Source organism: Sciurus carolinensis, chromosome 7, assembly GCF_902686445.1.
Source record: "Sciurus carolinensis chromosome 7, mSciCar1.2, whole genome shotgun sequence".
NCBI lineage: Eukaryota > Metazoa > Chordata > Mammalia > Rodentia > Sciuridae > Sciurus > Sciurus carolinensis.
Genome location: NC_062219.1, coordinates 127,402,373 through 127,417,266, shown reverse-complemented (window position 1 = coordinate 127,417,266; position 14,894 = coordinate 127,402,373). Strand labels below are relative to the sequence as shown.

At 35.1% G+C, this 14,894-nt stretch overlaps 1 protein-coding gene across 1 annotated transcript; it reads right to left on the bottom strand.

Moving 5' to 3' along the window:
• Positions 1-13,441: 13,441 nt before the first annotated feature.
• Positions 13,442-14,380, bottom strand: LOC124989049 (olfactory receptor 2B6-like). Its single transcript, XM_047558974.1, has one exon. The coding sequence runs from the start codon at positions 14,378-14,380 to the stop codon at positions 13,442-13,444; it is 939 nt and encodes a 312-aa protein (XP_047414930.1).
• Between the last annotated feature and the right edge of the window lie 514 nt (positions 14,381-14,894).

Genomic DNA, 14,894 nt, shown 5'->3' with positions numbered 1-14,894 from the left:
TCTTTTCTATTTATTTCCCTTATAGTAAGGAAATGGCAAAAATGTTAGATTAATAAAGAATGAGAAAACATAATTATGCACTGACAATATGCAAATCTAAGATGGAGTGCAAAATTTGTAAGACCAACAATATGGATATTCTTGCAGATGACCAAAGTTCCTTTCTCAGCTAACAGTCACACACACAATAGGAAAATTCAGTAGATAACTAAGGCAGCATTTTGAGAAAGCTATAAGAGGTAATGAATGTTTTAATTTATGTTTTTTCTTTAGTAGTGAGTTGTATTCCATGAAATCCTCATTCTTCCATAAGATGGGGGAGTGTTCAGATAGACCCATAAAAACAAGTGTATTTTTACTCACCTTATTATGATAAATTTTCATCAAAAAAAAAAAAAAAAAAAGAAATAGTGAAGGATTACATTTGGCTTTTTCAAAATTTCAGCAAAGGCCAGTAAACTGTAGTTCATATATGCATATTTAAGAATTAGATTCAAAACTGTTAGTATTTCTGTAATAGATGGTGCCAGACAGAAAGAAGCCTGGTTAGAGAGGCAAAGAAAACACAGAGAATCCTTGATGTACATGAAATGTGCATACTTTTTAAAAGGCTCTTGGGCATTGTTTTCACAAAAACTATTAATGTATCCTTATCCCAGATGAATCAGCAAAGAAAGTTCCTGGGGACAGAGCTCTCTATGGAATTCTTGTTATGTACAATTAGTTACCTAATTGAACTGAGGTCTAAATTAAACCTCTTTGTTAATGTTTTGAATTCAACTCATTCAATTTCCAAAGGCATGAGATTCTAATTTTAATAAACATATAAATAATATATTTTAAGACATATATTTAAAATAATATATTTTAATATATTTTAAATGTTTGGGGCATTTAACAAGAATTTTTTTGTGTATTTTATTCTATTTACTCTCAGAGTATGTCACATAAAATTTAACTATTTGTAGTCAGAACAATAAAAGAGACCTTAAATGAGTTGTTTCAATATAAAACAAATTTCCAATGAGTAGGATTCAAGTGATACTTAGAAACTTCTAAATATTGAATGTTTTTACAACAAAAAAAGTAAAATTACATGCCTCTCTTTTCTTCTCTCTCCCATGCACACATGCTACATGATATTAGTTTAATATGTAGATAATGTTAAGATGTAAAAATAGCACACACAATGCATGAGTACATTAATTTGAAAAACAAATTCAATTATATCAAATAGGCAACTACCATTGCCATATGAGTGTATGTTTTTCCACATTATTCATTTGCTGGAGTTTTACTACTCATTATCGTCTTCTCCACATCTATTTTGTATTCCAATATACATATTTTTTTTTAAAAAAGAGAAAATAACAAATTTAGTTGTAGGTCCAACTGCATTGTTTCTGATTCATGCATCAGTAGAGTGAGAGCTCCCACTGGACAGTGGCAGAACATGGGCTTTGTAACTTGGGGACAATGAAAGAGAACAATAGGAAATGTTGATTGGTAAATACTGTGCCACTTCATGTTCTTTATTTTGGCAAGAATTAAAAATAGGAATAATCTTTATTATGCTGATTCAGGTAGACTGCCTTCTCTTGCTTCAGGAAAAACTGGTCTATTTTGGGATTGATCTGATAATGTTTTAGCCCGATTGTTTGGCATTTATCTTTTGTAAGTCTGTGAAGAATGTCATTTGTATATTGCTAGGTATTAAATTAAATATGTAGATACCTGTAGGTAGTGTGGGTATGAGCCCATTGTGACCAGAAAAAGATACTTGGAATATAATATAAAGCTGTTCCCCAGCCCTTTATGCCATAGCCATTTCTTCCCCTCCCATCTTACAACCTAGATTGTCAGTCTGTGAACATCCTAGCTAGTTATTGGTCCACTAGTCAGCCTGTGAGTCTCCTTCTCAGTCATTGGTCCCTTGTTAGCTGCGAAATTCCACTACTTAGGAGAAGTGTCTGCACCATTCTCTCTCTCTCTCTCTTTCTTTCCCAGTCCCGGAGCAGATGCTCTGGTGGTCTGCCTAATAAAATCTCTGGTGTGAGGTCCCCTGTCTGGAGTGGCTTTCTGGGTGCTGTCGCTGGATTGTGACTCAGACTGGGCACCCCAGAGTGCTTGCTCCCCTGATTCAAGGGTCTGAGCTGCCTTGGGACCTGAAACTGAGCTGCATTTTTCTTACAATTTGTGTATTGGTAGGTATTAAATTAAATATGTAGATTCCTGTAGGTAGTGTGGGTATGAGCCCATTGTGACCAGAAAAAGACACTTGGTATGACACTTCTCAAATTTATTAAGACTTATTCTACTTGTTTAATAGATCCTTTCTTCTGCACTGCTTTCCTTTATGTTCAAGTGATTTTCTCTCCAAGTACATTTCCATTCCTTTCAATTATTGGTGTACATATTGCTGTCATTTATTTTGTGGTTCCTTTTCCTCTACTGATCTTTATTCTATTTATTTACAGTTTTTCTTAAAAAATTGTTACCTTATGGGTATACATAAGGGTGAAATTCACTGTGGTATATTCCTATATGGATACAGAAAAGTTTGGTCTGATTCATTCCATTGTTCTTCCCTTTTCCCAACATTACACTCTCCCTCTCAATCCCTTGCCTTTACTCCATGGATCTCTCTTTTATGTTTATGGAATTCCCCCCCACATTTTTTCTATTTTTTTTCTTATTTTGGTATAGCATCCACATATCAGAGAAAATATTGAACCTTTGACTTCTGGGGTCTGGTTTATTTCATTTAGCATAATGTTCTCCAGCTCCTCCATTTACCAGCAAATGCTATAATTTTATTCTTCTTTATGACTGAGTAAATATATATACATATGTATATATACATTGATGTATATACATATGTATATATAATACTAAAGATATATATAAATAATAAAATATACATATGTACATTTTCTTTATTTAACTTCAATTCTGAATGATAGTTTTGCTGGATATTGTAATCTTGGTTGGCAAGCATTTTTCTTCAGGTCTTGACTTGTAGGGTCTGGGTTCAGAATTCAGTTGAAATCCAAATTGGTTTACCTCTAAACATAACCTGCCATTTTTCTCTTATGGTTTTCAAAATTCTATTCTTCTTCTCTGTGTTATGTATTTTTAATGTAATGTGTCTTAACGAGTATCTTTTCTTTAATCTTGCCTATTCAGAGTGGTATATGCCTCTTGAATTTGGATTTTGATCTTGTTCTCAAGATTTGGAAGTTTTAAATATTATTTCATTAAAAAGATTGTATATTCCTTTAGTTTTGAAACCTCTTTTTACCAAGTGATTTCAAAATTTGGCCTCTTAATATTATCCCTACTTGCTTGAATATTTGGGACAAGGCCTCTTATTTTTTCTATATTGTTGACTTTATTTTCAAGATTATGTACTTTTTGACAGTAGAGTGAATCAGACATAACTATCTTATGTTCATTATGAATACCTGACTTATGTAACTGTACATGATGAACAACCACAAGAATGGGTAGTTATACTCCATGTATGTATAATATGTCAAAATACACTCTACTGTCATGTGTGGGAAGCCATCCTTATCTAGTAGAATCAGACAGTTCCCTGCCTAGTTGCCCTGAGAAAAGGCTCCCCTAACTCCATCCTATCCTGTCCATCACAGAAGCTCCTCCCATTCTGGGCCCTTTTACCTGTGTAAATAAAAGAGAATTGGGTTATTCCATGTTGTTAGAGGCCAGAGCTGGTGTGGCTAGACCTGTCATGTCTCCTCTCATTTAAAAAGAATATTGGCACTTGTGTATTTATTGAATATAAAAGTTTATGGGTAATTGATTGATTTATAGCCAACATCATTCTCTGGCAGTTAGCCCTTTTCTCATCCACGTGGGACATGGCTGAGAGACCCCCACATTTTGTGCCTGAACAACAGGTGTTTGAGAGGACTTTAGAAGAAAAAATATAGATAAGGTGTTGGTCCCTTTCCTGTGGGGAACACGTGCATGTGAATAAGTTTAGTAGTAAGAAAGGAAAGGAAATTTAATTGTGATGTTAAGCCTGGGAAATTCGCTCTCTCTACAGAGAGAAATAAAAATAAATTCATTCAGCTACATTCAATACTTAGAGTAAAAATTCAGTGGAAAGAATGCAACTCCTACAGTTCTTGAAATGTAAATGAAGACCTGGTCACTTTCAATACTGCAGACTAGATTAGACTGGTCTGCCTGCCTGTGTGTGACCTGTGTGAAACTGAGACCTAATTGACTGAGATAGGTACAAAAGTTTAGAATCCTGAGAAGGAAAGATCCTAATCAGGAATTCAGGAAATCTCTAACTTAAGAAGGGGAAATTACTTGGAAATTTCCTAGTTTAAATATGTGTGTTCCCACCACAGCTTCCAGCCCTCCAGAAACAGCATGGTTTCTGCTCCTGGGTAGGGAGAATGGAAGGTGGCAGAACCAGAGAAACTACTAAAAACATGGCTGCTTCTTGCCCAGGTAGAACCCCTCAGACCCAGGCCACCAAGATGAGAGGGGAAATAGCATAGGGATTGGAAGCATCATGGCACAGGCCATGGGAATTTTAAAAAACATGTCTAGGAGCACAATCGAAAATGTAGAGAAATTTTGAACTGTAGTACAAACTCACTTTTATTTGGACCAAGATGTTGATTTATGGACTCTGGGACATTTAATCAAGGAACTTTGCCACATCACTGACATCTCCTGGGCCAAGTCACACAGGCAGGAATGAGAGTTAAGGGGGGAGAGAACAGAAAAAAGGAGACCCTATTCTATGGAAGATGCAGGGTGCACTCACTTCTTGGTATTCTAGATCATTCAGTCAAACCCAAACATTTAGAGGAAATTACATAATTGGTATATGGCCCTGATCAATCCTTAGATAATCTCCTTCAGTTTGCATCTTCCATTTTTTTTTTTTTAATAATAGAGATCAAGAGAAAAAGAAAGGGAAAGACAAGAAAAGGGGCTTATTAAAGATCATTCAAAACCTCAAATGACAGGAACTTTTAATGTCTTGTAACAGCTCATGCAATTTACCCATTTTAGGAGTTCAAAAGTCAACTGCATTGTCCAAAACCTTAGAATAACTAATGAAGTAGTAATTTCCCTTCATCCTGTAGTGGTTTTTTTTTTTTTTTTTTTTTCCCCCCGGTGCTGGGGATCGAACCCAGGGCCTTGTGCTTGCAAGGCAAGCACTCTACCAACTGAGCGCTCTCCCCAGCACACCCTGTAGTTCTTAATCTATGTACTCTGCTATCTGAAATTCCAGCTGCTCCTTGGTTTACTATGTTAGATTTAAAAGCTGCCTTTTTTCTGTACGCTTAATTGCAATATATGTTTACCTTTGAGGAACGAGATATTGTATCTCAACTAACCTAGACAGTGTTGCCTCAAGGATTTGGAGATAGTCCTTACCTGTTTGGACAAATCCTAGCTAAGGATTTAACAAAATTCAGAAATAAAACATCTGTAATTGAAGCCAGAATTAAGAACAGGTAGTTAGTGTAGAAATAGGGGATCGGGTCAAATCAAGGAAATGGAGGCCATAAAGTCATCTGCCTCTGGAAGTTGGAGACTGCCCCTGGAAGAATGGAATGTCAAGGATCTCCGGAGCCCATTGATTACCAAAATTACCTGCCTTTATCAAGGACTGCAAACAAGGGGCTGCTAATTGGTGCCCCCTGGGCCCTTATCTGCCTGAATCACCCTGGCCCTCCCCCTGCCCATGGTTTCTCACTTAATGCAAAACCAGGCCTAGTCAAGTAAGCAGGAAGGAGAGATAGGGGGGAGAGAACTGGAGAACAAAAGAGACTTTAACCTATAAAAGATGTAGGGTGCGCTCACTTCTTGGGACTTTAGAACATCAGCCATGGCCCCCTTCTTCCTGCCGGAAGAAGTCTGTATTATTACCTTTAAATAAAACCTGCTTAATTTGCTTGTCTTGGCGTGCTTCTCTAGTGTTCAATCTTCAACATTAGAAGGAGCAGAACTCGTCATTGGTAAACGGCGGTATCATAATTGTTCTCTAACATGTAGATGACATCCTTTATGTGCTTTCACAGGAGAAATATCAAGGCCATTACAGAGCTCCTAAACTTCTTGGCTGATAGGGAGTATAAGATCTCAAAGAAACAATCTTAATTATGCCATCAACTGGTTCAAAATTTAGGATTGCAACTGTCTCAAGGAACCCACAAGATAATACAGGAAAAATAACCACCATAGGACAATATCCTCTGCCTCAGACCATAAGGCAACTCAGAGACTTCCTAGGGATAACTGAATACTTCAGGCTTTGGATTCCTGAGTATGGGGAATTTAAGCCTCTTTACCGCCTCCTTAAAAAAACTTTACACCAAGGAACAACTTCCCTGATGTGAGAACCAAAACATACTAAAGATTTTACTTCAAACCTTACTTCAAGCTCTGTTCTCAGCTTACTTAGGGAAAAAGGTTTAACCTGTTTGTCACTGAGAGGAAAATAATCCTAAAAATATTCATCCAAAACTACTAGATAGGCAGCCATGGACAAACCAGCTCAATAGCCAATGGTATATCTCAGTAAGGAGCTTAGCATAGTAGCTTCATTCTCAAAAGTAATGGAAAATAAAGTCTCATAATTTTCTTTGACATCAAAACCTGTCCTGAAAATAAGAAATGGTTAAAATGCCCTAGGCATCAAGTTTTTGCTGGAACTAGTAATCTCTCTCTTAGCTCCTTTCAGATATCAGTGAAGGCTTACATAGAAGTGTAAATGGAAGAAGCCTGCAGGTTCCATAGGAGACTATCTTAAACCCAAGGGAAAAAAAAAAAAAAAAGGGAAAAGTGTCTTTTACGTGAACTCCAACTAATATAAATTAAAAAGTAAATTGTATGATGCTTTACTAAAATGACTAATGGCTGTGTTATTTTTCAGAACTTGTTTTTTTTTTCTTTAAATTATATATTTTTTGAGCTCATGACTTTTTTTTGGTCAGTCCTATTTTTTATTCAACTAGAGTTTTTGAACATCTGTTACATTGCAATGGAGATTCACCTATAAAAAACTACAAGTTCTTTTCTATGTTCTAATCTATTGGTGGTGTCACTCTATGTTTTTCAATTAGAGAATTTAATCCACTACATGTTAGGTAATTATAAATGGATATGGTCTTACTATAGCCATTTTTAAAACTTGTTTTATAGTTTTACTGTAGTTCTTTTCTCCCTCTCTTAGAGTCTTCCTTTATGGTTAAGTGATTTATTCTAATAATGTGTTTTGACTCTGTGCTTATTACTTTGGTTCATATTATAGATTTTTGCTTTGTGGCTACTGTAGGTTTACAAAAAAAGATATTTTGATAATACTAAACTTTTCTGAAATTGTAGCAACATAACATAGTCATTAAGGTAAAGAAAGAAAATACGCTTAAAAACTCTACACTTGGATTACATTACTCCCCATATTTTGAATTGTTGATGCCTGATTTTATGTATTTCTATGTTGGTTACCTCTTAGTATACTAATGCAGTTATTATTGTAACTATTTATTTTTTTAGTCTTTACATTAAAGATATGAATGGCTTTCACACTATGTTCAGCACCCTGAATTTGTCTACCAGCATCTTCTCTACCTTCTGTTGTTTTCTTCTTATCCATTGATGTTTCTTTCTTTCAGTGTGAAAAATTGTCACCAGCATTTCTTGTAAGTCATATATGATAGTGATATGTCCTCTCAGCTTTTATTTGTTTGAGAATGTCTTCATCTCTTCATTTCCTGAGTATAATTCTGCATAGTACAATATTCTTGGTTGAGAGTCCCCCCCCCCCTTTGGTATTGTGAAAATTTTATGCCATTATTTCCTGGTTTGTAAGATTTCTTCTGGGATGTCTGCAGTCTGGTAAATTTGGATACCATTATGTTTTATTAGTTTCTTTTCTTTGGTAGTCTTGATAATTTTCTCTTTATCTTTCACATTTGGGAGCTTGATTATAAGATTTCTTGGGGTAATTTTGTTGAGATAAATCTGACTACTGGTCTTTGACCTTCATATACCTGGATATTTGTATCTTTCTCTAAGTTCTGGAAATTTTCTCTAATGATCTCTTCATATTAGTTGTCTATTCCTTTGACATTTTGAAATTCATCTGAACTTTAATAATTCAAACATCTTTTGATGCTGTTATAAAATTACCATAAGATTTCTTTATTTCTCTTCATTAGTTTTCTCCTGTTTTTTTTTTTCCAAATAGCTTTTGAGTTAACTAATTATGTCCTCTGTTTAATCTATTCTGTTACTGATGCTATCATATTTTAAATTCTTCTTAGTATATTTTTTTGACTTCATAAAATCACTTTTATATCTTTGCAAAGTTTTTGGGTTAGAGTACTGAATCATTTCTCTGTGTTTTTTGTCACTTAAGCTTCTTAAAGCAGCTATTTTACAGTCTCCATTTGAGTTCACTCGTTTTGGTTACTATGTGGTCAGCTAATAATACCTAAGTTTGGTTGTTAGGTGACTCATGTTTCCCTGAAAATTCTTGATAGTTTGTGACTTCATACAGTAAAGATTTAGGTATTTATTCTAGTCTGTCATTGTCTTTGTTTTTTGGAAACTTTCCAGAAATTTAAACAGGCAGTTTATTTTCTCTGAGCTTGTAGTTTCACTATTTCATCCCTAAATGGCCCTCTAAGTCCAGGTTTTTTTTGGGGTTTGTATCTGTGTCTTCTATTCTGTACCATTGATCTACCTGTCTATTTTGGTACCAATACCATGCTGTTTTTGTTACTATTGCTTTGTAGTATAGTTGAAGTTCTGGTATTGCAATATCCCCTGCTAAGGTTTGCTTTAGCTATTCTGGGTTTCTTAGTCTTCCAGATGAATTCCATGATTGCTTGCTCTATTTCTGTGAAGTACATCATTGGGATTTTAATTGGAATTGCATTGAATCTGTATAGTGCTTTTGGTAGTATGGTCATTTTGACAATATTAATTCTTTTCAACAAATGGTACTGGGAAAACTGGAAATCCATATGCAGCAGAATGAAACTAAACTCCTATCTCTCACCCTGCACAAAACTCAACTCAAAATGGATCAAGGACCTTGGAATCAGGCCAGAGACCCTGCATCTTATAGAAAAAAAGTAGGTCCAAGTCTTCAACATGTCGGCTTAGGATCAGACTTCCTTAATAGGACTCCCATAGCACAAGAAATAAAAGCAAGAATCTATAACTGGGATAGATTCAAACTAAAAAGCTTTCTCTCAGCAAGGAAATTGTCAGCAATGTGAAGAGAGAGCCTACAGAATGGAAGAAAATCTTTGCCATGCATACTTTAGATAGAGCACGAATTTCCAGAATATATAAAGAACTCAAAAAACTCTACACCAAGAATACAAATAACCCAATCAACAAATGGGCTAAGGAAATGAACAGACACTTCACAGAAAGAGATGTACAAGCAATCAACAGATATATGAAAAAATGTTCAACATCTCTACTAATAAGAGAAATGCCAATCAAAACTACCCTAAGATTCCATCTCACCCCAATTAGAATGACGATTATCAAGAACACAAGCAACAATAGGTGTTGGCGAGGGTTCGGGGAAAAAGGTACACTTATACATTGCTTGTGGGGCTGCAAATTAGTGCAGTCACTCTGAAAAACAGTGTGGAGATTCCTTAGAAAACTTGGAATGGAACCACCATTTGACCCGGCTATCCTACTTCTTGGCCTATACCCAAAGAACTTAAAATCAGCATACTACAGAGATACAGTCACATCAATGTTCATAGCTGCTCAATTCACAATAGCCAGATTGTAGAACCAACATAGATGCCCCTCAATTGATGAATGGATAAAGAAACTGTGATATATATATATATATAATGGAATATTACCCAGCCATAAAAAATAATAAGATTATGGCATTTGCAGGCAAATGGATGAAATTGGAGAATATCATGCTAAGTGAGATGAGCCAATCTCAAAAAACCAAAGGGGGAATGAACTTGCTGATAAGTGGATGATGACACATAGTGGGGGGTGGGAGGGGAGCAAAAATGGAGGAAGGAGGGACTGCATAGAGGGAAAAGAGGGGTGGGGGAGAAGGGAAAAAATAATAAGTCAAAAACTATTATACTATGTAAATGTATGATTACACAATGGTATGCCTCTACTTCATGTGCAAACAGAGAAACAAGATATATCCCATTTGTTTACAATAAAAATAAATTTTAAAAAAAGTCCAGGTTTTTTGAGTCTGCTGTTGGTGTCTTGTCAATATTTCAGCACTAGAGGGTGATACTAACCCAGGTTTACTTCAAATCTGCAGTGGAAATGCTCATCATGAATTGGGGAAGCACTTACAAAGGTAGTCTTCTTTAGTGGAATGCAGATGCATAGTATTTTAGAAAGTGCATTTCAGCAATTTTTGTATTATAATACATTTTAAGGAGGATTTTATAGGGTAGAAAATTGGGAGATATGTTATTGAATGCAAAAGTAAAAATAAACAGAAGAAAAATGCAGCAGAATTTAGGAAATGGAAATACTACATCTTGTTGGTAAGAGTTGTTGGGATTACAGGTGTATGCCACTGTGTCTGGCAAATTCTTCAATTCTTCATTAAATTTTCCCTACACATTGAAATTTTATTTTGTTTTTACGTATATTATATACAAAATTTCCTAAGGTAAAATTTTGAGAATTTATTCAAAATACATTATTATTTTGATAATAATGTGAAAAGAAAGTGCTTTCTCCACACAAACTTTGTATCCCACTGGTATCTGTTAGTGTACCTTAGAATTCTGATTTTACAGCTGGAAAAGACATTTGATTTATTTTAATCAAAAAGGCATTTGTTGGAGCAGAATCCTGATTTGCAGTTTTTTCTCATTTTTATTGGTACATTATGGTTGTACATAATGGTAGGATTTATTACATATTCATACTTGCACACAATAGAACATCATAATTTGCCCAATATCATTCCTCAGTATTATTCCTGTTCCTTCCTTCCTGTCTTCCCTGTCCGTTTCCTCTACTGATCTTCCTTCAATTTTCATGAAATTCCCCTGCCACCTTTCTCTTCCTTTCTCCTCTCTAGCATCCACATATGGAAAACACATGACCCTTGACCTGAGTTTGGCTTATTTTGCCTGACATAATGTTCTCAAGTTCCTTCTGTTTTCCTACAAATAACATAATTTTATTTTATTTTGATTTTCGTTTATTTTAATTTTGCCTCATACAGGAAGGTACACTTCTTGCCTTGTAATTATTATGGTATGTGGACTTTGATTTCTGCCTTTAAGACTTTCCCAAATGTACATCTACATGTTTTAGTGTCTTTACAACTAGGTTTAAAATATTTTGCTGTCTTCCTTTTGTTTATTAGGAAAGACTTGGTTGCTTGGAAAAATGGGAGAAGTTTTTGGTCATTTTCCTGGACAAAGCAATTTTGGGATTACTGAGGTTTTACACCCAAAGGTAGAGCCTTTCCTTCAACAGAGCTTCTTCAAAGCTAACTAAGTTATTCTTTATTCTAGAATCTACTGAACACATATACCTTAGAAGTGGGAAATAGTCTGGTACAAATGGATCATTTTTATGGATTTTCCCCATCATTATCCACAGGATTCTTTTATCATGAGGTTTTTGTATATAGTTCACAGAAGATCCTGATATTTCCAAAAGTATAGATGAAATTTATACTTCTAAAATGAGCACTCCTATAGATGTAGAAATTAGTCTACATATTAACCATTCCAAGAGAGAATACTAAAAGAAAGTAGTTAGAAAAACTGTAATAAATCTTAACAACTAAGTTTTAAACAAATCTTGCTAGTTTTACCACCAAAGTTAAGAATTACTATATTTCTCTGTATGTGAGAGTCAAATAGACTAAGGTACCTTAACTAAAAAAACTAATCAAAGAAATTATTAAATCATTTTATTGTTTTGCATGTGGCGTGTGTGTGTTTGTGTGTGTATGTGTGTGTGTATGCTCGTACAGATGCGCACAATAAATTTAAAAACATTTGTGACAGTTAGCAAGCCCTCAACCAGAAATCAGTGAATTCTAACATTACATAGACTTTTTTTTACAAACTAAATATACAAAAACCTGATGATCTCAGGAATGGATCCGGACCAGATGATACAGTTTGATTTTTAGTGAGTGGATCACATTGTAGTTAATTTTTGTTCAATATAACATGTAAGTTTCCTTCCGGTTATGTGCTTAGATCTTCATCATAACTGAAGGGATTCCAGAAATTCCAAATTAATTTGTTCCTTTACAAGTATTTATCTTTTCACTGTGCAACGTCATATTGAATTCACACCATATTTTTTTAAAACCAATATCAAAATATACATTAATCATTTTCATTGTTGTGACTAATTTAATTATAATGTTTTAAATTTTGAGTATGAAAGTCTATGTTTTAGACTTTCAGATTCGATGACGCAGATTTCAAAGTGTCATTTGCATTCAAAACTTGTGTTAATAAAAAGAGTCATATTATTTGCTCATCTAATCAGTTTGCTTTTTATTTCAGAAATACAAATTATTTTTCTTGTACTCATTCTTTCACCGTTTGCAAAGGCAATTCTAGCTGATCTAATTCATAAACAAAAATGTTTCTAGGTTGTGATGTGTAATTAGTGTCACTTCCTTCTTCTCTGATTTTAAAAAAAAACTAACTCATGTTTATGATATTTAAAAAGAACATGAGAAAAAAGTATTCAGATGTTTTTGTCCCTGTATTCTATTCATTTAATTATTTAACCCTAGACTATTTAAATAAAAATATATTAACACAGCACACTTATTTTTTAATAAGATTTACAAGACCTTTTAAAAGTAGTATTTAAAGGAAATGAACTTGATAAACTCATGAATCTTCTAAAGCATAGAGTGCTCCACCCTGAATACAGAATGAAGACATGCTGCCCCCATAGACATGGACCAAACTAAAAGTTTGAAGAGTGATATAATGTTTCTCAATTCATACTTCTGATACTATTTAATGTCTTGCAGTTTCATGATTAACTTGACTAATAAATTAACATTATAATTTAAATAATACATATATATTTTACTGTGTAACAGTTCCTATTTTAACATGAAAGAGAAGATTTTAATATTCATCTAAAAATAGAGTGCCCATAATGATGTATGTTAGGTGAATATAATCCTTGTCTTACATGTTAAGAAATAATAAATGTGATATTAGGCTTGTTTGTATCTGAGAGATAGAATACTTGCCTAGCCTGTCTAAGGCCCTGGGTCAGTCCCATTCCCAATAGTGAAAAAAATTCACATATATAGTACATGTAAAATAAGAATAGATTATGAGACAAGAACCAGTTATTAAGAAACCCATATACTTCCTCTAATAGCTACATCATTTCATTTGATGTCTACCAAGCATCACTTGGAACTGAAAATATTCTTCACCAGCTTGCCTAGTGCCCCCTTCACATCCTTATTCCTCAGGGTGTAGATGAAGGGGTTGAGTGTCGGAGTCACCACTCCATAGAAGAGAGCCATGAACTTGGGCTGGTCTCTTGAGATGGAAGAGGGGGGCTGAAGGTACATGCTAATGACTGGGCCATAAAATAAGAAAACTACAATGAGATGAGAGGAACATGTCCCAAAAGCCTTTTTCCTTCCTTCAGAAGATTTGATCTTAAGTATGGCATGTCCAATACTAGCATAGGAGGCAAGAATGAAGCACAGAGGAACAGCCCCTATGAAAATGCACACCACAGAGAGTGTGAGCTCATTAGTTTCCTTTTCACCACAGGCAGTCTTTATCAAAACAGGAATCTCACATACCAAGTGATCCAGTTTATTGACGCCACACAGTGGCAACTGCAATGTAACAGTGGCCTCTGAGACAGCATAGGTGATCCCAATGAACCATACAATGCATACCAATAGGATGCAGATGTGCTGATTCATGATGCGAGAATAGTGAAGAGGTCTACAAATAGCTACATAGCGATCAAAAGACATAATAGCCAAGAGCAGACATTCTGTGCCTCCCATTATGTGAAAGAAATAGAGCTGAACTGCACACCCCATATAGCTGATGGTCTTCTTAGAGCTTCCCAAGTTAAACAGCATCTGAGGCACAATGCTGGTGGTGTAGCACATGTCCAAGAAGGAGAGGTTGGTGAGGAAAAAGTACATGGGGCTGTGGAGACGGGGATCTAACCTGGACACCAGAATGATAGCGATGTTTCCCATCATGGCCACGGGGTATGTTATCAGAAGAACAATGAATATAGGAAGCTCTAGCCAAGGACAGTCAGCGAAGCCTAGTAGAATGAATTCTTCAGGGTGGCTTTCATTAATTAGTGCCATTCTCCTCAATGTGTGTCACCTATAGTTAGAAAGTGGCAAAAATAGGTGGGTTTATTAATAACCATAAAACATAATTTTGCATTGACCAGCAACTCATAGAAGATGTAATTCAAAAACTTTGGGGGTTCTCTGGGAAATTGAGGCAGTATGAAGGACCTTCCCCTGCCTACAAATCCTGATTCTTACAATTAAGTCAGAAATATTTCAGACATGTCATTCAGAGTAACTGGTATGAGTTTATTGAAGGTATAGGAAAACAGAGAGGAGACACTCTCAAGGTGGAGATTGTGTCCTCTCAGAAAGGAGAGGGACAGTGTTCCTTTCCTGCACTTCAGTTTTATTAGGAATCCCAGAGAAGTTTCCAGATAGTTCCACCCAGGTGCTTCTCTTGACTTTTGACTGTCAGCAGGATGACATCAGACTTTTAAGTTTCCACTGCCATGAAAACTTTAGGTCACCTTCACCCATGCTGACCAGTTCTATTATTAACCAAAAATTCTTACAGATTTTATGA